Source organism: Prionailurus bengalensis, chromosome C2 (genome assembly GCF_016509475.1).
Source record: "Prionailurus bengalensis isolate Pbe53 chromosome C2, Fcat_Pben_1.1_paternal_pri, whole genome shotgun sequence".
NCBI lineage: Eukaryota > Metazoa > Chordata > Mammalia > Carnivora > Felidae > Prionailurus > Prionailurus bengalensis.
Window position 1 is genome coordinate 60,012,302 of NC_057350.1, and position 23,971 is coordinate 60,036,272.

The 23,971-nt window shown below is 47.2% G+C and overlaps 2 protein-coding genes across 2 annotated transcripts in view; one reads left to right on the forward strand and one right to left on the reverse strand.

The window, feature by feature from the left end:
- The window catches only part of BOC (BOC cell adhesion associated, oncogene regulated), a 36,128-nt gene extending 22,911 nt beyond the window's left edge, over positions 1–13,217 (forward strand). The window contains exons 9-20 of the mRNA XM_043593287.1: positions 416–723; positions 4,098–4,257; positions 4,693–4,803; positions 5,309–5,515; positions 5,852–6,033; positions 6,516–6,621; positions 6,948–7,070; positions 9,349–9,570; positions 10,273–10,508; positions 10,726–10,802; positions 11,264–11,457; positions 12,473–13,217. Of these exons, the coding sequence (XP_043449222.1) occupies positions 416–723; positions 4,098–4,257; positions 4,693–4,803; positions 5,309–5,515; positions 5,852–6,033; positions 6,516–6,621; positions 6,948–7,070; positions 9,349–9,570; positions 10,273–10,508; positions 10,726–10,802; positions 11,264–11,457; positions 12,473–12,660 (2,114 nt within the window). The 3' untranslated portion in view covers positions 12,661–13,217. The remainder of the gene's footprint in view (positions 1–415; positions 724–4,097; positions 4,258–4,692; positions 4,804–5,308; positions 5,516–5,851; positions 6,034–6,515; positions 6,622–6,947; positions 7,071–9,348; positions 9,571–10,272; positions 10,509–10,725; positions 10,803–11,263; positions 11,458–12,472) is intronic.
- A 3,689-nt stretch (positions 13,218–16,906) lies between these two features.
- The window catches only part of CFAP44 (cilia and flagella associated protein 44), a 157,203-nt gene continuing 150,138 nt past the window's right edge, over positions 16,907–23,971 (reverse strand). The window contains exons 33-35 of the mRNA XM_043594190.1: positions 21,734–21,894; positions 20,396–20,530; positions 16,907–17,215 (exon numbers count right to left, since the gene is read on the reverse strand). Of these exons, the coding sequence (XP_043450125.1) occupies positions 17,024–17,215; positions 20,396–20,530; positions 21,734–21,894 (488 nt within the window). The 3' untranslated portion in view covers positions 16,907–17,023. The remainder of the gene's footprint in view (positions 17,216–20,395; positions 20,531–21,733; positions 21,895–23,971) is intronic.

The following is a 23,971-nucleotide window of genomic DNA, read 5'->3' on the forward strand; positions in this document are numbered from 1 at the left end:
GTGCTAAGACCCCACAGTGAAGGGACATGTCCTTCCCCCAATGTAGGCATGAGAAGGAGGGTGCAGGGTTCCTCAGGAGTAAGGAGAACACCTTCACGCAAGGTGAGGCTAGTCCGTGGGCTCAGGGAAACAAGCAGACGGCAGAGATGCTTGCCTGCTGCCCTGAGCCGTGGCGGGATGCCTGGGCACAAGGCCCAAGCCTGCCCTTCTCTCCCGGCAGGGCAGCAGTACAGTCCTGTCTCCTCCCACAAGGCCCGGCCATGTGTAGACTGGGCCCCTGGTCATCTCAGGCTCCCGCCCCAGGGGTTTCCTCTCTGACTTCTCTCTGCTTCCTCCCTCGAGGCAGCAACTCAGCCCATGACCAAGGGAACCAACATCCTCTTCCTCCGCTTCTCTTTCCTTCCTGGTCCTCCAGGCACGACCCTGAGGCCGTGGCGGGATGCTAAGCTGGACACTGCCACACCTCCCATGCTGCGCTCAAGACCTGGAAGCCCTGAGCAGATGCTGAGGGGACGCCCAGGGCTCCCCAAACCCCTGACGTCCATGCAGCCAGCTTCCCCACAGTGCGCTGGAGAGAAGGGGCAGGTGGCTCCTGCTGAGGCGCCCATCATCCTCAGCTCACCACGGACTTCCAAGACTGACTCGTACGAGCTGGTGTGGCGGCCTCGGCATGAGGGTGGCAGCCGGGCTCCTATCCTCTACTATGTGGTGAAACACCGCAAGGTATGGTGCCTGACCTCCCCTCCGTGAGGCTGGGTGTGGGTTTCTGCCTGCTGGCCACCTCCCCTTGAGTTCCTGCAATCCCTACCGCTGACCTTGACCTTCCTCTACTGAACTTTCCTACCACCTCCCAGGAAACTGGTTGTGATTGAGGCATTTAGGAACCTAAGAGGCCCAGGAAAAAGTCATGTGTGCCCCTTCAGGTTCTCTGTGCACTGGCTTCCCAGGAGCTAACACCACCAGCTTCTCCTCTCTGGGGAGAGTTAACAGTCTCCCTGGTAACCATCACCTGCCCTCCCCTCTTCCCTCTGTCATTTGTTGTTGATGTTGTTTTTTGTTTTGTTTTTTAACCAAAGTAAGCTCCTGTGGGTACATCCCTGCAAGAACTCTGCATGGCAAGCCAGCTCTAAGGCCAGGGAAACAAATATTTGTGAACAAGTGTTTTCTCTGAGGGCTATAAAATACCCCCTCGGTTTTGGGGACTCAACCATGGCTCAGGTTTGACAAGCAGGCGTTTGAGCTGAAAGCACATCGTGTTGTTCAGACCTCAGCTACTTCTCTTTGACAGAAGGAAGCCTGTCCGGGTAGATGTTTCAGGAGCTGTCAGCAGGGGGAACCTCAGGCCCTGGCAGGGTGTGGGGACAGCCAACTAGGCCATCCTCTTGGACACAATGTCCTGTGAGGCAGGACAGGGCCCCCAGCCTGCCCCCTTCATTCGAGGCTGAGCACTCACCTGATGTTACCCCCCTGGGGAGAAGGACATGAGATTTCCTTTAAGAAAATGTCCTTGAAGAGCATTTCTGTTCATCCCAGGTGTGTGCCTTTTTTTTCCCCCCTAAGGCCATTAGATGGTAGAAAATTATCGTTCTTAAATGGATTTTTAACAGTGTCATTTGATGATGTATTATAAATGCTGTATTTTATTATACCTTCATTGTTATTTTTGCCTATTAAAGTGCTATGTGCACTTAGTAGAAAGTATTGAAAACACGTGATTGTGGAACTGAAAGTATTTATCAACTCTTCTCCCCCCGCCAAAACCAACCAACCAACCCACCCAGCCCTGTGTGGTGCGAAGTGTTGGCCACACAGTAGCCATTCCCCTGCCCTGGACCCTGCCGGCAACCTCTGTTCTTTCTGTTCTTCTGTTCTTTCTGTTCATTCTGTTCTTTCCCTTCATGACCTTGGGTGAGGACAAGTTCACAGACATACGGGGCCGTCAGAAAGACACCTGAGGCGAAACTGCCTACGAGGTGGGGGCTGGGGGGTAGTTTCTCACTAACCCTTGGCCCCCTGGCCTCTTCGTAGACAGTCAGCAAAGGGGGTGAATACTTGTTTAACAAAAAGCTCATTGTTCAGACCAGGTTATGGGGCAGCCCTGGTCCTAATCCTTGTTTCCCCATGTAACCGGACACCTCCATCTCAGAGTTGTAGACAGAGATCAGGGCAGGCCAAGTGCTCCCGGTCCCCGCTAGACAAGAGCCAGCAATGAGAACAAGAATCATATTTTTCAGGCCAATAGGTGGCCATGAACCTGCCTCACCAAGAGGCAGGCTGGCAAAGGCGGTGCATGGTGATCCGGAAATGCCAGGCTGAGGCCACCGTCACCGTGTGTGTGTGTGTGTGTGTGTGTGTGTGTGTGTGACAGTGACTGATGACCATTCTAGTTCTTATTTTTGTTTCTGAGCCCAGTGGAAGTGTGAGGCCCGTGTTGGGAGGGCCAAGGGAGAAAGGGGCACAGGGAGAGGGAGAGGACCGTGCCCCAACCAGCTCTGGCTTCTGTCAGGCTCCGGCCTGAGGGGCACTGGGGCTGCTAGGTGGATGCCACCAAAGAGAAATGATGTCTCACAAGCAGTTCCTTTCCTGAGGGACTGACGGGTCTTAAAGATCATCTCACAAGAAAGGACTCTGAAGTGAAAAATCAGTGTTTGGGCTGTGTGTACAACCCCTTCTCTTGCAGGAGATTGGGAATCATTCCTCTCATTTTCACTTTTTCTTGTTCGGGAAGCCAGTTCCATTTCCTGCTGCATCTGCAGACCCTGGGCTACTGTGTTTGGGTTTCCAATACTACTGAGCATTCTCAGTTTGTGAAAACATCTCCCCTTGGAACAAATCCTGGAAGTCTGACATAAATGAGCCCAGACCATCCCTGTCCCTTGAATAGTAGGTTTTGTTCTACTCTGGAATATTCTGCTTGGGGATTAGGGCTTTTTCTACCAGCTGTTTGATTCTTCAGCAAACCACGGCTTTGGCTTCCAGCAGACTGGGAGATGTGCACAGTTGGCAGTTAAGCCTTTTGTCCTGAGAGGTGGGGTAGGTGAGAGGAAGCAGCCTCCCAGCATCGCCCTTTGGGGAGGGAGCCTGGACTCCTGTATTTTTTTTTTCTTTAAAGACCTAGAAATGTGGGGCCATTAAAGATCCATACTAGATATAATTCATCCACAGTTTTTAAGTACTAAGAAAGCAGTGAAGGCAGGAGCAGAAGGAGGAGGATTGAAATGGCAGAGACCTACTGAATGGAGGGTGTGGTGAAAGTCCAGAGAAGGGGGCCAGGCATCTGCTGGGAACCTGCTGTGTACCAAGTTCACTGCTTGACACTCTATGTAAATTATCTAGTTTAATCTTCAGAATAAGCTGAGAGCTTTTATTTGCCTCATTTTAGAAATGAAAAGATTAGGGATCAGAGAGGTTAGGGAACTTGCTCAGGGTTACACAGCTGGTAAGAGACATAACCGGGACTTAAACCCAAGATTTCCTGGCTCCCAGACTCTTTTTCTTTCTAGGAAGAGTTACATGTGATTATGAATGTGCTCTCTGGAGTCAAGTCACAGTTTCTGTACTCACTAGTGTTGTGGCCTTAGGCAAATTGCTCTCCAAGCCTTAGCTTTCATGAAGCGGGAACAAAACTAACACCTGTCTCTTGGGCTGTTGTCATGAAAGCACTTTATAGGGTACATAGTAAACACTCATCAGACAAAACTCTTTCTGTTGGTACTGCGGCTTTTATCATCATTATCGTCATCCCATAGTATGAAGAGACTGTGTTTATTTGGTTTAAATAGAGCAAGGAGAAAGAAAGTTAAATGTGGAGGTTTTCCGAAATACAGAGAGGAGGTCTTTGGAGAAACTCAGCAATGTCAGGACTTTTGACCCTCCCCACCGAGTGTTCTTTGATGGGCCAGTTAGCTGAGGGACCAGGGAGCTGACCTCGCTGTCCCAGAGCTGGCAGGACCAGCTTACGCCCTGCACAAACCCAGCCCATTCTCCTTCCCTGCCTCCTGCCCTGTTGGACTCCATTCTGCTTCTTATGTGAACCATAGCCACCGGTAGCTCCAGGCTGAGATGCCAGTGCTGAAACCAGCTACCTTCTCCAGCAGGTCACAAACTCCTCTGACAACTGGACTGTCTCCAGCATTGCAGCCAACCAGCACCGCCTGACCCTCACCAGACTTGACCCTGGGAGCTTGTATGAAGTGGAGATGGCAGCTTACAACTGTGCAGGGGAAGGCCAGACAGCCATGGTCACCTTCCGAACTGGTGAGGGTCAGATGTTGCCCCCAGCTTGGGGGTTTGTGGGCCTGAGCAAATCCTACCAGGCTCAGGTGAGAAGCCCTGCTCACCTTGCCCCACTAGTCACCTTGAACTTTATCTTCCTTTCAACTGTTGCTTCACCTTGGTTTGTGAGCCCAGGCTGAGGGTCCCAGCTCTCATGAGGAGAGCCGCCAGCTGGCCTCTCTGCCCTGCTCCCCACCCCACCCCCCAACCCCGCCAACACACATGCTAGGGTCAGGCACAATACCATGATGGTTAGGCAGAGCTAGGAATCAGTCCACACAGCCGGTGTCCTATATTATTTGTATCACTCTGCCAGATCCCCACCCCCCTGCAAAGTCTCAGGCAGAAATAACTGTCTGGAAAGGGACACCTAATCCACACTCTCCCACCCGCTGGTCTCCACCTACTTCCATCCAGGACGGCGGCCCAAACCTGAAATCATGGCCAGCAAGGAGCAGCAGATACAGAGAGACGACCCTGGAGCCAGCCCCCAAAGCAGCAGCCAGCCAGACCACGGCCGCCTCTCTCGTAAGCCCCCCCGGCGTTGGCGTCTCGGGGGCGGGGTGAGCAGCAGTCAGAACTGGAAGCAGGTTCACTCCCTCCCAAGGTTCTTTGTTGCAGGCGGAATGGGGTCTTGTTCTGCAGGTCTGGGAGGCCTTGTGACGTTTTCCTGGAATCTCCCCAGCCAACCCCATGAGAAAACGTAGATTGGAGTTTTTCAAGTAAAACGTAGTCTGACATGGGGAGGGAGCACTGGCCCTGTGGGTCCAGAGAATACAGAATGGAGAGCAGCTGACTTTCGGTCCTCCGCACTCTGACACTGCAGAAGCATGGCTTCTAGGGGTTCTAGCTGAAGGACTTCTGGGAGAGGGTGACCCAGGTAGCCCTGGAAGAGCTGATGTAGCCGCCAGAGGGCGAGGGCTGGGAGGAGAAATAGGTCCCAGTCAGGAGCAGGCTGAGTCCAGTCACAGTATATCACCTTATCGTGTCCCTCCTCCTGCTTCCCTCCTCCCTCGTGTCTGGTTTCCTCTAGCCCCAGAAGCCCCTGACAGGCCCACTATCTCCATGGCCTCTGAGACATCTGTGTATGTGACCTGGATTCCCCGTGGGAATGGTGGCTTCCCAATCCAGTCCTTCCGTGTAGAGTACAAGAAGCTAAAGAAAGTGGGGGACTGGATTCTGGCCACCAGCGCCATCCCTCCTTCCCGGCTCTCGGTGGAGATCACTGGTCTAGAGAAAGGTAGGGGTCTGGCCACTGTCCTACTTGGTCTCCTAGTTGTCCCCCACCACTCGGAGGAGGGTCAGAGCTTTGGAGGCTCTACTCTGTGCTGGTCCTCCACCTGCTATCTTGCTCACATTGGATGCTCTTGGTGGTGTCCCCTCCATCCTACAAGTCCTTCCTTCTCTGTCTCTCCATAGCGGTCCATAGCTATCCCCTCTGGGGCTCCTTTCCAAAAAAGATGGGAGTTCTTGTGTCCTTTGGGAGCAACCCAAAAGACCCTACCCTGGGTGTGCTGGGGTGGGTGGGTCAGAAGTGTTTCCCAGCTCCTTGGTTCAAGTGAGCGGCTCTCACCAGGCACCTCCTACAAGTTCCGTGTCAGGGCTCTGAACACGCTGGGGGAGAGCGAGCCCAGTGCCCCTTCCAGGCCATATGTGGTGTCCAGCTATAGTGGCCGCGTGTATGAGAGGCCTGTGGCAGGCCCTTATATCACCTTCACGGATGCTGTCAATGAGACCACCATCATGCTCAAGTGGATGGTAAGTGACCTTGTACAGACTGCAAAGGGGAGATGGGGCTGAGCTTCATGATGACAAGAGCTGGCTGTTGCAGTGGGGGCAGGAAGCAATCACTTTTCTATATTGCCCTTCTTCTAAGACCCCTTCCTGTATTTTTTCACAAAGGCTTCCTGTAAGTGGTCACCTCCCAACCCCCGTGTACCTGGGAATTGAGCCAGACTGACTTATCCTTACAGTACCCAGGCAGGTCAGAGGGGGCTCAGGTCTTTGGAGAAATGTCTGTTCCTTATCTCCAGAAGCTGGGGGACCTTTAGGCTAAATAACAAGTGACCTTCATAGCATTCCCCAGAAAGCCTTGGGGAGTATCATCAGAAGTATTTGCCAGACTCCTGCAGTGAATTTTTAAATCCAGGCTGGGGTAAAATTTCTGTCCACAAGCGGGTCTGCTCACATGAGGACTTCTCTGCTCCATTGTCAACTTGTTTCTTGTCCCTTCCCTATAGTATATTCCAGCAAGTAACAACAACACCCCAATCCATGGATTTTATATCTATTATCGACCCACAGACAGTGACAATGATAGTGACTACAAGAAGGATATGGTGGAAGGTAAGCACTTTGGGGACGCGGTTTTCTCTGTTGGCAAGGGTGTCTAGGTGTTGATGAAAGTTTAAAACTTGGTCATCTGGGTCCATATCATTGACTCCTGCCATGCGTGGGGTCATCAAGTTCATAAATCCACACACTTCCTTCCCTTGGTGATGGGACCACAGGAACTTGGGTGGCACCTAAAAAATTCCAATAGTTCTCCTCCACCTCATTCATGGCACCAGCCCAGACACACACGCCTGTCCAAGCCTGACTGCGATTGCTTCCAAGCGGACTAGGTGGTACACATCACCACGTGTGACTGACTCTCTTGCTGCCTTTTCCAGGGGATAGATACTGGCATTCCATCAGCCACCTGCAGCCAGAGACCTCCTACGACATTAAAATGCAGTGCTTCAATGAAGGAGGAGAGAGTGAGTTCAGCAACGTGATGATCTGTGAAACCAAAGGTGATTCTCTTTAGGCTCTCTACTCTCCCTGCTATTTTTAGCCCACCAGGACAAAGTCACTGCTCCATGTGACATGCTGGTCATGTCTTCCCCATGAAGACTCCTTATTGTCCAAATACCCCTAAACTTTGTCATTTTTAACCCTTCTCTTTATTTGCCTGTGCCTCAAGTATGAATTAGGTTGCCATGGTGATGGCTTCAGGGAACTTGGGAATTAACTCATACATGAACTTATGGAATAGAACCCATTCTTAAGGTTAGAACTTTCTATAAACACTATATTCCTATAAAATTTGGTACTTACATTGATTGGTTTACTTGTTTTAATTACAACCCCATGAGTTAGGAAAGAAACTGAGCATCAGGAATTGATGTATCTTGACCAAGGTCCTTTAGCCAGTTAGGGGTATTGAGCACACTCTGGGTCAAGTTTATCTAACTATAAGCCCAGATTCTTTCCTGCACTAAAACATGTTAAACATCTTCACAGAAAAGCTTAATATTTCCACATTGGTCAAGTGTTTAGATACCACCATCTCCATTTTGCAAATACTGCCAAGTGTATAACCCGAGTATATTGCGAAGAACATCATCAAGAGAAGATTACAAAGGAATAGGAACGGAGAGAAGAAAAGAACCCGTTTTCCTTATGTGGACAAGATTCTCTTTCTAGCTTTGTGCTCTTTCAGTCAGTTACTCAACAAATACTCAGTGCCTCCTGTGTGCACTCCTAACCTCTTTTGTTGTGCACAGTGAAGGGAAGGGGTAGACACAGGACTTCTGGCTGTGCATGTAGCAGGGGACTCACACAGAGTACCCAGGGCAAAGAGAGGCTTCACAAAGGCTTCGCACTGGTCTGGAGGGATTGACTCTTCAGGTGACTGAGAAGGGAGTAACCCGGGGGCAGGGCAAGCCTGAACACAGCTCCAGGTGGTTGGAGGGTGTGGGAAGGAGGACGAGAGAGAGAGAGTACTCAGAGAATGGCCAGGGATGGCAGTGGGCACTGTGGTCATTGAGAATTCTGTGGCTGTGAGGTTGAGAAAGCTCACAGGTATTTCTGCAGGCGTGGGCAGATGGGAGAGAGCTGAGAAGTAAGGTAGAAAGAAGGGACGAGATTGAGTCTCTTAAGTTTATGTACTTATCTTGAGAAAGAGAGAAGAGACAGAGGATCCCAAGAGTTTGGTGTAGGGCTCTAACTCATGAACCGTGAGATCATGAGCTGAGCTGAAATCAAGAGTCGGGTGTTTAACTGAGCTACCCAGCCGCCCAGAGTTTTAGTCTCTTTTGAGGCTGTGTGTAGGACCAGGGGTTGCTAGCATGTCAGGGCTGGGAGAGAATGAAGAGAGTTCAAAGCAAACCATGAGGTGTCCGGCATAATGTACACATGGGTGATATTGCCATTTATTGAACTGGGGAAGCCAGAAGAGAAGCAGAGTCCATGAGAAAGGAAGCAGTGACTTCCGGCAGCAGATTCTTCCGAGATGCTGAGAGAGAAGCAGGTCTCCCAGCAGGGGAGGGCCCTGGAGTATTTGGCAGTCACTGGGACACAGGCTGAAGTCATAGGAACAGAACAGAATACAGGATAGAGCCTGGAAGGGATTAGAAACCCTCGCAGATCTGAGAAGACAGAAAAATGTAAGCAGCAGCCTTCGGAGAGGTAGCGGGAAGTCACCGCCTGTGCTGTGGGAGAACCCAGGGGGAAGACGGCTCTGAAAGGGAGTTCTCAAGGTCAGGCACACCCTGACAATAGCACAACGCCGAGGAGGAGTCACCATCTTGTCACTGAGTTGGTGTTTCCCAGCTACTGGCTGTGCTAGAGTCCCTCCATCTCCTTGCTCTAGGCCCAGGCTCAGACTTGGCACTTTGCATCCCTTAATCTGCCCAGGAATAGCAAAACCATGGGTAGGATCTTCCATTCCCAGTTCTTTTGCTGGTTTCATGCATCCTGTTTTTACATTTTCTTCCAAAAGTTCACCAGCTGTTCTTTGAGAAAAGCCCTATACCTTTTCTGCCCAGAAGACCCATTCTGAGACCAGTGTTTGGGTTGTATTTTGAAGTAGAAGGTTCAGATGCCTTCTGCAGTAACAAATTTCCCATCAGAGGCCAGTTTCATGCTGAGCTTGGATACCACACTCATCTAACACAGAATTTTGAGGCCCTGCCTTGTGAGTTTGACCCCATTTCCCACACCCATGGAATCAGATCTGTTGATGTTTCCTGTTTGTTGTGAGAGAAATGTGAAGGAATCGATGCTGAAGTGTCTTGTTCACAATTATAGCCCGGAAGTCTTCTGGCCATCCTGGTCGGCTCCCACCCCCGACCCTGGCCCCACCTCAGCTGCCACCCCCTGAAACCATAGAACGGCCAGTGGGCACCGGGGCCATGGTGGCACGCTCCAGCGACCTGCCCTACCTGATTGTTGGGGTCGTCCTGGGCTCTGTCGTCCTCATCATCGTCGCCTTCATCCCCTTCTGTTTGTGGAGGGCCTGGTCTAAGCAAAGTGAGTGACCCCCTCAGCACCAAGGGGAAGGAGCCTGGGGAGGGGAGGAGAGGAGGAGGGGGCCTCCCAAGAGGCCAAGGAGGCCTCCACCCAAGGCAGGTTGGAGATGCCCTGCTTCACATGCATTAGAGCATAAGCTCCTGGGTCCCCCACAGAGCTTGGAGAGATAAGAATACATCAAGCCTGGGCCCTTTCCTCCCAGCTCATGGACCCTGGTGGATGGAAAGTATGAAGTGGAAAGTGGTCTGTCCCCTCTTTTCTGGAACTCAGTACTTGTCTGGCTTCAACTCCTTTTAAATTCTGAAGCTGCTGTTCTGACCACTTGCTCATGTTGAAAATGCATCCCACACTTTCCCTGCCCCCTCTCTCGGTCTGTAGATGCCTTGAGCTTTCCCTCTTGTCCTGTTGCTAATTTCTGCTTCAAATGACAACACATCGGGCCAGCTTGTCTCATTCAAACATTGCTTCTTCTGTTGGCTCACCGCTTCCTTGCCCAAACCTGCGCCCCTCTATCTCCTCACCTTTCTCCCCAATGAAGAAAAGAATCTAGATGTTAGGAGAAATGGGTGACTGAAAGAATATGTTCTGAGAGAAAATATTTTCATCCCTATGTGGTCAGAAATTTTCTGAGATTTCTATGGTATTGGAGGCTGCCTTGAGCTTCCTTGGCCTGAGCATACATCTGTCCTTCTGTCCTTCCAGAACATACAACAGACCTGGGTTTTCCTCGAAGTGCCCTTCTGTCCTCCTCCTGCCAATACACTATGGTACCACTGGGAGGACTCCCAGGCCACCGAGCCAGTGGGCAGCCCTACCTCAGTGGCACCAGTGGACGGGCCTGTGCCAATGGGATCCATGTGAACAGGGGCTGCCCTGCCGCTGCCATGGGCTACCCAGGCCTGAAACCTAAGCAACACTGCCCAGGGGCGCTTCGGCAGGTAACGTAGTCCTGGGAACGCAGACAAACAGGTGCGGGCCCACACGGGGGCGTTGGGGGGTGGGGGCTGCTTCCTGGGGCTCCTCCCTCCTAGCCTTTAATCCTGGGCTGCTGTGTCTGGCTTTCTTTAGTCAGGAGCAGCTCATTCTGTTGAACACGGAACAGGAAAGTTACTCGGACTGTGATGTGACCTTTCCGTTACTCTTTCTTTTGAGCAGCGGGATGACCCCAGCAGCCTGCTGAAGCAGACCGTTCTTGGCACTGGATATGACCCCCCCAGTCACCAGATTCCTAGGTAACTGGGCCTTCCCATCCCTGCCTTCCCCTCAAACCCAACCTCAGTCACTGAGAGGAGACGGGGGACCCACATCTGACAACCTGCTCAGCTGGACTCTTCTCAAGGTGTTGTGTTTGCAGTTATAATGCCCTTTCTGCTCTGAGGCATAGGTTGGCCTCCAGAAATCTGTCCTTCACTTGGCAGGCCAGAGTTGCACACATGGAGTTGGCTCTGTCCCCAGGCCTCTGGACACCTGACTGCATGTCCTCTTATGTACTCAGGACTTGCATGGAATAAAATGGAAATAGACTAGAATTACCCAGAGAAGTTGTGATACGACAATATCTTCATGTTCAAAGGGCACTAGTCCCTGCCCCATCTGAGCCCTGACCAGCCTCAGACAGGGCAGCAGCCAGGCACTGGGAATACAGGCCCACTCCACCCCCACCTCACCTCTCCATCTGGTCTCGTGCCTGCAGGGGTCCCAAGTCCAGCCCAGAGGATGGCTCTTTCTTATATACACTGCCTGATGACTCCACTCACCAGCTGCTCCAGCCCCACCAAGACTGTCACCACCTCCAGGAGCAGCCCGCCCCCACAGGCCAGTCAGGCATGAGGAGCGTACCCCAGGGTCCTGGGCTGGAAGCAACGTGGGACCCTCTTTTTCACCAAGGTTGGCGCCAGGGGCAGGGCTGGAAATTGACGAGGCTGGGAATGACCTGAGGGAGGCAGGCGTCCACAACCCAGAAGTGTCCTAGAGAGGTGGCCTGAAGTAGAGTCATCCACAGTTTTTCTGTGGGGGAGACACGGCCCCACAGATCCATGCGGATGAACCAGCTGGGTCCATGTCCATCTTGGCAAGCTGTGTCCTCAAAGGCCGAGAAGAGAACACGCTCCCATTTCAGAGAAAGAAGCCCTTTCGGTCTTGGCGTTTCACGACCATTCACAAATTCCAGCTGCCTCTCCTCACACCAAGAAGCGTTCCCTAATCACCCCAAATACCTTGCCCTGTTGGGTCTTGTCTCTTAATTAAGGAATGAGATTATATCAGTCATTAGGAAGCCGAGTTCTCACATCATCATAACTCTGCTTCCACAGAACTTTTTCTCCACGAGCCTCCATGCATGACCCCTGTCCTACCATCTTCCCTCGTGCCAGGCTCTTGGGAATCAGCGCACGCTGGTTGCAGTGAGGCTGGTTCCGTTGGCTAACGCTTCTTAGCTTCCATGGTAGGAATGGTCCGTTCGCATGCAGATCCTAGACACCGTCTCTGGGAGATAAAATTCTAAGACCGGCATCATCAAAACTGGACACCATCTGGGGTGGGATTATGCCCAGAAATCCTACCATACAGGTAGACTAGCCACTTGAATCTGGAAAGAACAGGGCTCTCTCCCACATTTCATGGCTCAGCTGACTTCATCCACCCCAGGTTACAGGCTAAGTAGTCGAGAGTCTCTGTGGTCCCACCACTGAAATGTGTAGGTGGGACATGGGCAACAAGTGGCCCACCCCATGTCTCTGAGACCTTAGAGGGAGCATAAATGTCACTGTCACAGTTGTTTCTGTCTTTCTCTTAGGGCTAGTATAACCAACTCCCATCACAGAGAGACACGGACCCAGTACCACTGAGCACTGATTCCTGGTCAGTCTGGATTTTAATGTTTCCCACCTTTCTCTCCCCTCAGGGCCCCCGTGCTGCTTGGGCCTTGTCCCAGTTGAAGAGGTGGACAGTCCTAACTCCTGCCAAGTGGGTGGAGGAGACTGGTGTTCCCAGCACCCCAAAGGAGCCTACACAGGGCAGGAGCTCGGGATACGGCTCTCCCCCAGCCCACCATTGCATGTATCTTTTGAAACACCACCTCCTACAATTTAGGCAGAAACCAGTATCCCAGAAAGACTATATATTGTTTTTAAAAAGAGACAGAAAATTGGTATTTATTTTTCTATAATAGTCATATTTATATATTTATGCACTTGTAAATAAATGTATATGTGTTTTTATAATTCTGGAGAGATGTAAGGAATCCTACCCATTGAGGTATGAGAAGGGAATCAAAGAAGCCCCAATACAGGATTCAACCAGGAAAGAGTAACATAGACTGAGAAGGCAGCCCTTCCCTAGAGCCTCTGTCACTGCCCAGGAGGCTGCAGAAGGCCCCCAGAGAAGCTTGCAGAAGGAAGAATCTTAGCACACTGTTCATGACAACGATGAAGGAAAAGCAAGGGCCCCGCTATCACAGGCTAGAGACACTCGTGAAGACGGCTGGAGCTGGTACTACAGGAGATGTTTTCAGAAGATGCCCACGAGAATGGACTAAGATGTGTATAGTCCTACAAGCATTAACAGACCTTCCAGAATCAATCTGTGGCAGCATATCTCTGTAAAAGCAAACACTGTAACTTCTAAATAAATGTTTAGTCTTCCCTGTACCGCTCAGCTTAGTCACATATGAGTCAGCATCCTCTTTAAACATTAGGATATGCTTTTTGAATATTTGAAGAAAACCTCCACTCGTGACATTTTTAGCTCTGTCAAGACAGAGCCGAGATCTGGAAGAGGTAGGAGACGTTTCATTTTTTTGTCTTTTAAAATACTGTGTCAGTAAGTGTTTCGTCCAAGAGGGAAATTGTGTGAAGGAGGCAAGGAGAAGCAGATTCGCAGTCTCTTACTGACTGGACTCGAGGGGAGGCTTTGGTCTTATCGGAGGAATGAAACTTCTCTTTTCTCTATACATACGTGTGGAAGACTACTTTCTCCAAAATACCATTTAGTTAAGTGCTAGGCTGCACATGCACACGTGGTGACTGATAAGATCCGCTTTCCTTCTTTCCTACAATAGACCAACATTGCCAGAGGAGTTGATTTTTAAACAACCAGGGAGTCAAGATTTACTTCTGTACAACCCTGGGACCAACCTTGATACGTGCAACTGGCACTAGATGGGGCTGAAGCTTTGCAGTGAAAGCGCTAGCACTCCCATTGTTCTCGTGAGGGAAAAGTATTTTCTAGATTGAAGGTAAGTTACAGATGAAATGCTGCTTGAGACAATCTGGTTAAGAGTCCGAGAGCCAGACTCCCCACTCTCTAGTAGATGCCAGAGGGAGAGACAAGATTCTAGGACAAGCGCACCCTCTGCTGGCCGGAAGAAATAGTGTGCCTGCTCTTAGCTTCCATGCTTTTTCCATCCAATAGCTAAATTGGATAAAGAGCTCTCATCGAGATGCAACATGATCTTCAGAAAAGCTGTATTTAAAAAAATATTTTAAGAAACAAAGTGAAAGCCTATAAGGAACATGGAAATGATAGAAGAACTAGCATGTAAGTTCAGCCACAACCTCGCACTGAGGACGGAGAAGTCGCTTCCCAGAGTGGGACAGAGCCAGTGCTCTCCATCTTTACTCAGTCCAGGGCCTCTCAGGTCTGGACTGTAACTCACGTCCTAGCTTAGTGGCTTAATTTTTTTTCTCTCCTTGATGATCCCAAATAGCTGTCAAAGTGAATTTTGGTGAACTTTGTGGAAGTGATACATAAAATTGCTTTCTATGCAGCCCTGGAACCATAACAATACTGAATGACTTTAGCTCCCCAAAAAAGTCCTAGGAAAGAAAAAACACTTCCAAGGCACATTAAATGAGATAAATATGTGTATTTACCTCAGCCAGCTGCAGGAAAAGAGGAAAGGCTGTGAGGCCTCTAAATTGTAGCCTAGAAAATGAAGTAGCTTATAAAATACACTGAAATTCAATATCTATTTCTTCAGGTTATTATAGTGCCTTTTAGAAGTCTGATTCAGCCTGCAAAGGCTGTATAATTTACTAAAGGAGGAGTAAGATCTAGAGGGCAGGCGTTGGTAGGGGTGCAGAGCCCTGCCCAGGGCCGACAGGCCTCTCCAGGCATGGCCGTCCTCTGTGACAAGACAGCCAGACTGAGCAGCAGTGGGTAACTGTGATGGAGGGGCTGCGCTCCATAGCTGCTTTTTTCTCCCAGTTTTGGTTTGTGATGGTACAATGGACGAGGGTTCAAAATTGCCAAGTTACATTAGCAGCTGACCCACGGGTGACTCAGTGTGGACAGATTTTGGCCTCACTCTCAGAAATAAGGCAGCCTTTTCTGAGACAGAGGCAGAGGCAGAGAACCGTTTGATCAGGGAAGCAGGAGTGAATGGAAAGTTATTCGCCCACAGCTGAAGCTGAACTTCCCAAAGACTCCGATGCTATACGTAACTATAGATTCAAGACTGAGTCTGGAGTCAAGTAGAAATGAAACTAAAGCTAGCTATAGGTCTTGTCCAATTCAAAATAAAAACTGAGTGTTAACTATACTGCCTACTGGATAAAAGCCTGAATATCGTGGACTTAGTGATGGTTTAGTCCAGTTTGATTTGGGAAAAACGGTAACGATCCTGGTTGGTTTTACAGAGTCGAAAGAGTCATGGAATCTTTGCCATGGCTCTCCCACAGACTCTAAAGTCATTCTTGCTGCAGTTAGAATCACAGAACTTCAGAATGGGAAAGAGACTTAGAGCTTATCCAAATCCTTCATTTGTTGGATAATAAAATGAGGCCCAGGAAATTACGTAACTTCCCCTGGCCCTCACTACCACCTAGGGCATGGCGTCTCCTCGGAGACCAAGCACTTGATCCAGGCAGTTGCTCATTGTGGTAGCTGGGTGAGGAGCGGAAGCCCGCAGCCAGACAGCCAAGCGAGTGAGGCTGGAAGGAGCCCTGCCTCCCCAGCCAAGCTTCAGATGGCTGCAGCCCCAACTCACAGCTTGACCGTAACCTCTTGAGGGACTCCATGCCCAAAACAGCCCGCTCAGCAGCTCCCAGATTCCTGACCCTCAGAAACTGGGTGAGATAAGCAGTTTTAAGCAATGTCTGGGGAAGAAATTTTCATGCAGCAGTAAACAGGTAAAACCCTCACGAGTAGCACTTTTTAAACGCTTGAAAGGCGCACACAGTTTAGGGCATACAGCAGAGAAAATGGCCTCCAATCTACTGGAGATAAGCTACTACACCACGGACAACAAGCACAGACTATTCGCGTCTCTTAAATAGGAACATGAAAGAATCTTTGAAAGGAAAGGAGTCCTATCTAATTTGGGAGACAGATCAGGCTAGTCGCAGGTTAGGAAGATTTGATGTTGCTGATGCATCTGCATGGATGCAATACTGCCTTCCTCACTGTTCCTTCTCTGTGACCAACTTCTATTCTGGGACAGTTCAATGGGATAGCTCATTAACATGGACCCACAGAACACTGGATCTAAAGTGCTATGTTCTCCCTCTTACTAATGGGAATCCAAATATCACATCATTCTTAGATGGGTACAGCCATGAATTCCCATGACCACTTACCCCCAAACGGAAAAGGACACTCTCAAATTAGTTCAGAACATTATGCACAATCAAAAGTGATTGTTAGAGGTGGTCTCTCAGCGTTATGTAATCATTCCTTACTTCTGGATCTACATCAGAAATAGGAAAAATGGCATAGGACATGAGAAGGTACTGGGCATACCTAGAATACTGTTAGAGCTGCAAACATCTACAAAGAAAAGCCGCCTTGTTGACCATTTTGCAAAACCCACTCTTCTCCATTCAGAGCTGAGGAGTTTGCTGACGCGAGGGGTGATTCAGGAAGCTGGGCAGTCTCCTGCTTCCTGCCAATCCAAAGGGATCTGTTCTGTCTGTCTGCATTTCCTGCATCCTGAGCTCCCAAATAACTGCTCTGTGAAGTTAACAATGTCAGAATCCTAATTTGCATTTCTTATGCTAAAATACTGTTGGCAGAATAGTTTGTGCTTTTCTTTTTTCATCCTCTCAGAGAATACTTAACATCAGAGTTTATTTTCCAAGGATTGAAAAACACAGATTTTCTCACAAATTGCTAGTTTTTCCTTGCTGATGGCTAAAAATTCAGATAACCAAACAAATTTCCCAAAACAGGATATGTCGCAGATGCTGAGATACAGCCTTCTCTGAGACTCCATATTCAATCCAGTAGTTTCCAAACAGATCTAAAATGGTTCAGTTCCATGGGAAATAAGATGTTGGCTGCGGTCATCTGTGCTAAGCTAACCAAATTGGAGAAAAATTATTAATACTATATAACTGGCTCTGGTCTTAGACTTTTAGATAAGACTTTAAAATAATAGGATTGCTGCAGGCAGCAAGGAACTTCTCTGGTAAGTTGTATGTCAGAAATCTGGGATGTATTGGAGAAAAAAGCAAACTCAAAGGCCCATGGGCTTCATCTCCTTCTCTTGTGGAGGCTGAATGGGTGGGAGGATGAGACCACCTTTCTTACGCAAAAGAGCGATCTCTTCCTTTAAGGCCAAGATCCTTTCTGCCTGGACTTGGATCAGTTCAGTGACCTTCTTTCTTGCCACAATGTCTGCTTTCCGAGGGCCCTGGAAGGCATTGCCCTGTTGAAAGAAAACACCTCCCTGCTTTAAGCATCATTTGGAGTGTGAAAAATTCCCCATCCTAATGTTAGTAGTGCAGACCCTACTGTCCATTTAAACACCATTGCTCCTTAATTTAAGGGGCTTTCAAGTCCTCCACTGAAATTCCACCATTAGAAATGTGTTTCTTTGGCCTACTGAGTAACTGTTAAAATGCAAGTCCCATTAAGCTAGCTATCCATCATTCCTGCTGAGGAGGGCTCAGCACTGCAACCATGAAAGACAAGGCACTTCCTTTTTTCATACAGCCTATATTTTGTTTTCCAAAAAGGAAATCTCTATTTCCTCATCTGACTCCTCCCCTTGTCCAGCCAACTCCTGCTCATGCTTCAGACATCACTTTTAGGGAGGCCTTTATCCTGTGGACTAGATAAAGACTTTTTGTTCTATGTTCTTTCAGAACATCCCTTATATATCATTGTGACTATGACATTGAACCTTCTGAAACTTCTATTTGAGACTCCTTTTTTAGGATTCAAAAAGTAGCGGTTTCATATGGTTCAACCTAAATGCCTGTTTGATGCCTGTCTTGCAAGATCCTGTGCCTGTAAGAGAGAAGGCCGGCGGGCCTCAATCTCACTACCCACCACTCGTCCCAGAGTTTGTTATAGAAGTATGGGCTCAATAGACTTTGAAGGCACATTAAAGGGAGGAAGATAGCAATTCTCTAGTGTCTACTCTGTGCCCAGTGCTTTCCATGTGCTATTTCATGTACCCCTCACAACTCTGAACAAGCTGTTATTCCAGTTCACAGATATGGACACTAGACCAAGAGATTCATTAAACTGGGCCTTGTCACTATATTCCTAAGGATTTGAAGCAGGGTGAGAACTGGGTTACCGGAAGCCAAAATCCCATGCTTTGTCCATTACCTCTACGGACTCACTTCATAGCTAAGTGGGGGTTACTGTTACCCAATACCTTCTGCCTCGTCTCCCCTGCCCACCTTCACTCTATGGGCTATAAAAGCTAAATATGCCTTCCCCAGTTTCTCTTCCATCTAGGGGTGGCCACATGGATATAAGCAGAAAACACTTGCTTTCTTAGTGAAAGGGACCTGAAAGGCTGACATTTGTATTCGGACGTGAAGCTTTGAGCTGAGGCAGCCATCATGTGACTTTGAAGGAAACTTCAAAGAATCACAAAGAATCAGAGGTATTGGCCCTGGTGTTACAGATCCACTAAGCCTAAAACCCTCAGATGTCTTCTCCAAACTTCTTGTTAAGTCAGGAAAAGAGCCCCTATTTTCAGCTACTCTCCATGAGGGCTTTGGGCCACTTGTAGCTAAACTTATGCACCAGCTCATGCTGTCATCACTCCTGGTGTTACCCCACCTAGTCACTTTGAAGTCACCTTAACATTCCCTCATTTTTCTCACCATATCCACTCAAAGTATGGCTATTCTTACTTTGAAATGTCCTCTGACACTTTTTTGTTCTTGCCATCTATATATCCCAATTCATGCCTAGATTGTTGGAAGAATGATAGCAATGGAGTCAACTTTGGAGGTGGACAGTCCTTGGTTTAAAAACTAAGCACCATGCAAAAACAAAAAAGCAAACCAAGAAATTAAGTACCATGCATTAGCTCTGAGCTAGTTACTTAACTACTCTGAGCTTAGGAAAGTAATATTTTGAGAGTAGTAGTATGAGACAGCTTATGTAAAGAGAATGTACATTTACATGTACAATGTATTACTTTATTGCTGTATGTATACCTATGTGTAAAAATATGTATATAAAGATATGTATATGCTATGTAAAGAGACATATACTATTAATTTCCTTTCCCATTCAACCAATCTTCTACTCAAACTCTTCAAACTCTTTTCTGTCCAACATGTCTAGACTTATCAAAGCACATAAAGTCAACAAAATGTTTATGACTGCTTATTCTGTGAAGGTCTTGTTTAGGCATTAACCTTCTGGAACACTATCTTGTTCTTCACTCAAAAAGTCTGGCGTGGCTAAATGGCCCTTGATACTCAGATTCCAGTCATCCTCTCATACTGAATCTCCAATTATTAGCCTCCCAAGTCCTCTTACTCATTCTTTCTTCTAGATTTGTGCTTGGACCAGTGATTCTTAAACTCTAGCCTGCATCAGAATCATCTAGAAGTCTTGTTAATGTAGTTGGCTGGGCGCCTCCCCCAATGCTGCTGATTCAGTAGATCTGCAGATGGAGCCCAAGAATCTGCAATTGTAGCAAATTCCCCAGGTGATGTTGACACTGTTCTTCAGGGGAACACACTTAGAGAGCCCTTGGCTTAAACCATTTCCAGTATGCTTAAAGAAAACAAAACAAAGAAAACCAAGAGAAACAATGGGCATTTTTGCAGATACTATTATAAGAATATGACATATATATTAAAATATGTCCTATGGGTCACCTGGGTGGCTCAGTCAGTTAAGTGTCTGACTCTTGGTTTCAGCTCAGGTCATGATCTTGTGATTGGTGAGTTCCAGCCCCACATCAGTCTCCATGCTGACAGTGCAGAGCCTGCTTGGGATTCTCTTTCTCTCTCTGCCCCTCCCCACCTCAAAATGAATAAAAAAACTTTAAAAAATAAAAAGCATTTAAAAAATAAAAATATGTCATGTATGTGTTAGGTTGCTAGAGGGTACCTCACCTAGGTGAACCTTGAATCAGGTGAACCTATATTAAATAAGAGTTATCTACCATATACTATGTATTATGTCAGGCTGAATAAGAATTATGTAAGAACAAGGTGAAAGCCATACAAAGTAACAAGTGTTTTAATAAGGTAATGTGAGATCCTACAATTAAAGATACCCACTTTAAATCAAATGAAATAAATATTGGAAATGGGTATTTAACACCAAATTTAGGGATTATATTGGTGTCATTTGTACCTAAATCTCATCTCACCAGGGCCAAGGTAAACCCCATAGGTTAATACATATGTAAATTCATGGCACCCAAATGGCATACAATAAAGCCAGTCCCTCAGACTCACTTATATAGTAGGTACCAGCAACTTCATGTCCTCCGGGACCCAGGTGGGCTGGACGTGGTCTTGAGATCAAAATTTGTGTAAATGCCAGTACTTGATAGTCTTGTGAATAGTTACCTTTAGAGTTTCCCCAACTGTGATAAAGGGTCTGAAAAGAAGTAACATACCTGCTGGTTCTGTAGTGTATTCAATCGAGAATCAAGTTTCTTCTTTTCGGTACATAAATCATTCATCTGATGAAGCTTTTTGGTGTGTTCCTTTGTCTTCATCATCAGCTCCCATCGTACTTGAGCAATCTTTTCCTGCCAGGGCAGGAAGATGCAAAATGGATTAAGTGAATAAGAGATGAATTAGAAAAATGCATGTCCAGATTTGATCAAAACCATTCAACAAACATGCATATGGAAAAATTTAATCAGAAATCAATATTAAGATGCAACCTGGGCCAACTGCCTTGTCTCTGGTTTGATTAGAGAAAAGCAGAATGTAGGTATGCTCAAGGATCAAAATAGGTAAAAATAAGATAGATACCGATTTATGTTGAAGAATGAAATGAGTGTGCATACTGAATGCTGCTATTCATTATTTAAAAGGAAGAACATTAATTGAAACAGCAAGCTCTCATATATTGTTCTTTTCCCAGTCTCGGCCCATGATCCTCAAGGTAGCCAGCTTGAATGGCCATAGGTGTCCTAATGGCTTTCTTTGTTCTCTTACTGCTTCAAAAAATTATTTTAGGTTGCCCCTATTATCTCCAGCATTCCCCTGAAAGGAACCAGTCCCACTGACATGAACGCTCCAGTAATTTGCTTCTTCAAAGCATTGTGGTGAATCTTGGATAGCAAAGATGAGACAAGATAGCACTAGGAACCTCTTCTCCTACCCTGTCTACGGATGAGGTAAAACTGGAAACTGAAGAAGTCACAGTGATCTGGTGACTTGCAAAGTTTTTATAAAAGCTCCTGTGTTTGAATCTGGCTGTAACTGGGGCACTGCCTCATCTCATAGCTCAGGCAACAATGTAGGCATTAACATCTTCTAAGATCCTACCAGCTAAATAGCCCATACCTGGTTATAGAATTTATTACTTAGAGATGTTTTCTAATTTCCAGATACTAAAAGCATGCAAAAGCAATAGGGAATAATATAATTGGGACCCTCAGAGCAGAGCAGTTCCATCTCTAACACTGCCAGAACATTTATTTATACATTAATGTAGACCTCAAAGTGGCATGTTTGTAATCATCCATGCCATTTTGTCATCGTATGTCCATGTACTTAAGACCCCAAAACCCAGTGCTGGTGTTTTCACTAGCACAAGATAGGCAAGTCCCTTAAACTAAATGAATGGTAAGGATGCAAGACAGGCTTAATATCATGGGGAGCCAAGTGGGGCTCACAGAATCATCTCTAGCTGCACAGATGTTTCATGGGAACCACTGACAGCATTTCTTGCCTCAACCCAAGTTCGACCAAGTTGGGTCACCTGTCCTCCCATCCGTTACCTCCCACATCTTCATTTCCTTTGCATTTGATAGCTCCTTTCGAAGTTTTTTGATCTTTAGCTCTTCAAGCGTTGTATTCACAGAAAGTGTCTGAAGGGCTTCTAGGTCTATCACACGGCCAAACTTGCTGATCATTAGCTGACGGACCGTTTCTTCCATTTCTAAAAGAAGACATCACCGTCTTAGGTTGTTCAGTAGTTCCATGGTTATTAAATGAACAATACCAGTAACAACAACATTCTATAGAACAGATTTTGCAAGAGGATGGTAAAGGATTTTATGTTACCAGTTGATTTTTCCTGTGAATCTTTACCTGCTCCTTTGCTCACCTACAATGCCCATTCCTGTGTTTTCACCTACTTGAAAATCCTGTATAAAGCCGACTCCGCTTTCCCCGCTGGCTTACATGCTATGAGGTGTCCCTCCGCAGACTGTTAATGGGCCCCAACTAGACTAGGGATGCTTCAGATTTTTTTTTAAATTACTTATCTCTATAGCATCTAGTGTTAGGAACAGAGCAGGCACTTAGAGGAAAAGTTCCATCCTACTCCAAGTAAAAATTAACGTCACTGCAGTAGTTCATGAGGCCTTACAAGGTCTGTCCTGCCCCTGTGATCTCTCCCCACCTCCTGCCCTATACTTCTCTCCTCATTAACTGCAGACACACTGGCCTCCTGTTTGCTTCTCAAACATTCCAGGCTCACTCCTTCTCAGTTCCCACTGACTGAAATGCTCTTCCCAAATAACCACATGGCTCCCTCTCCCCAGCGCATTTTCTGAAAGCAAGTTGTGAGATGGGTAAAAGGCTCATTTCCAATACACTCAGTCCTGAAGTGGTAACCAAGAGCAGGTCTTCATCCTCTAACCAGGGAAAACCACACCTTACCAGGTAAGCCATGTTTCCAGGGAGCAGTTCCTGGCCCCTACTCACCTGAGCACTCTCCTTTCAATTCCTTCTTAATTTCTCTTCTTAGCAATGATTTCCATCTAACATGCAATATATTTTACTTTTGTTTACTGCCTTTTCTCAACATGAGAACACTGGAACATCTGGAGAAAATTCCATTTGTGGGGTCTGAGCTCCCCCAGAAAATAAAATCTTGTAACAAGACTTTCTCAATCACCAGAGTGCCCCGTAAGTCTGAAGGCTTGAAAGTATAATGAGATGATACAATTCTGCTACAGTGCAGAAGTTTGTATTCTGGTATCATTGTTATGACTGAACATAATGGTGTAACCACGGCTGCCATTGTGCCCTATCCAGGGAGGGGTTATTCACTTCTATGTGAGTAGGGTTCCCAGTGACTTGTGTAATGTGGTCACGATAATCAGTGATACAAAAATTAAGGTTAGAACATTTGAACATGTGTGCTAGCCTGTGGCTGCCTGCTTGGCCTCTCAGTAAGAACTTCGACTCCCTTCAGCAAATGCCCTTTCTCAGGACAGCCTCATGTACTAGGACACGGACTCTGGTCCTTGCCATTCTCTCTGTGGAACCAGCCTATGCCTTTCTCCTACTCAGGCCAGCTAGTGTTCACTAGAGACATAAAGCCTTCTGGAATATTTACCACATGCATTCCCCATGGCTTAGAGCTGTGTCATCCTTGGAATGGAGTGAATGAACTTACCTCTTCCCATCACCATGTTCTAGACTCCCCTCTTCTTGCCCATGGGTCTGGGGAGGAAAGAAGGCAACAACAAGCCAACTGTGGTGTTTCTCATCACTGCTAAGCCTTTGCTTGCTGGCTTACAGAAAAGGAACCCATTCCTAGTTCTACTTTCAGATTCAGATCAGTCTTTAACCAGACTCACAACTTGCTTTTTAGAAAATGGGCCGGGGGATGGGTGAGAGAAGAACTGAAAGTTGCTGAAAAACCTTATATCACACAGATTATTCCCTTTTATTTCCATTCACATTCTGAAAATTTGAATACCTCATTTCATCTTCACACATTTTCCCAAACTGAGAGTTACCCAAAGGGAAACAAGCTTCTTTCCTTGTTTTTATACTAGCTTATTCCTTGGTTTGATGAATAGCACTTTCAAATATAAACAATATTCATGAGCTACAGAAGCCAGAGGAATGTGAAGTACATGAGAAGGCCTACACCTAAGAAAACTCTGTGTCTCAAATAAGTGTTATTTAAACCTGGAGTCTTAATGTGTATTTTTTTTAAATTTTATAATCCAGCCACCCATGAAGGCAGAACCATCAACACTCATTGGAAACTGGCCTCT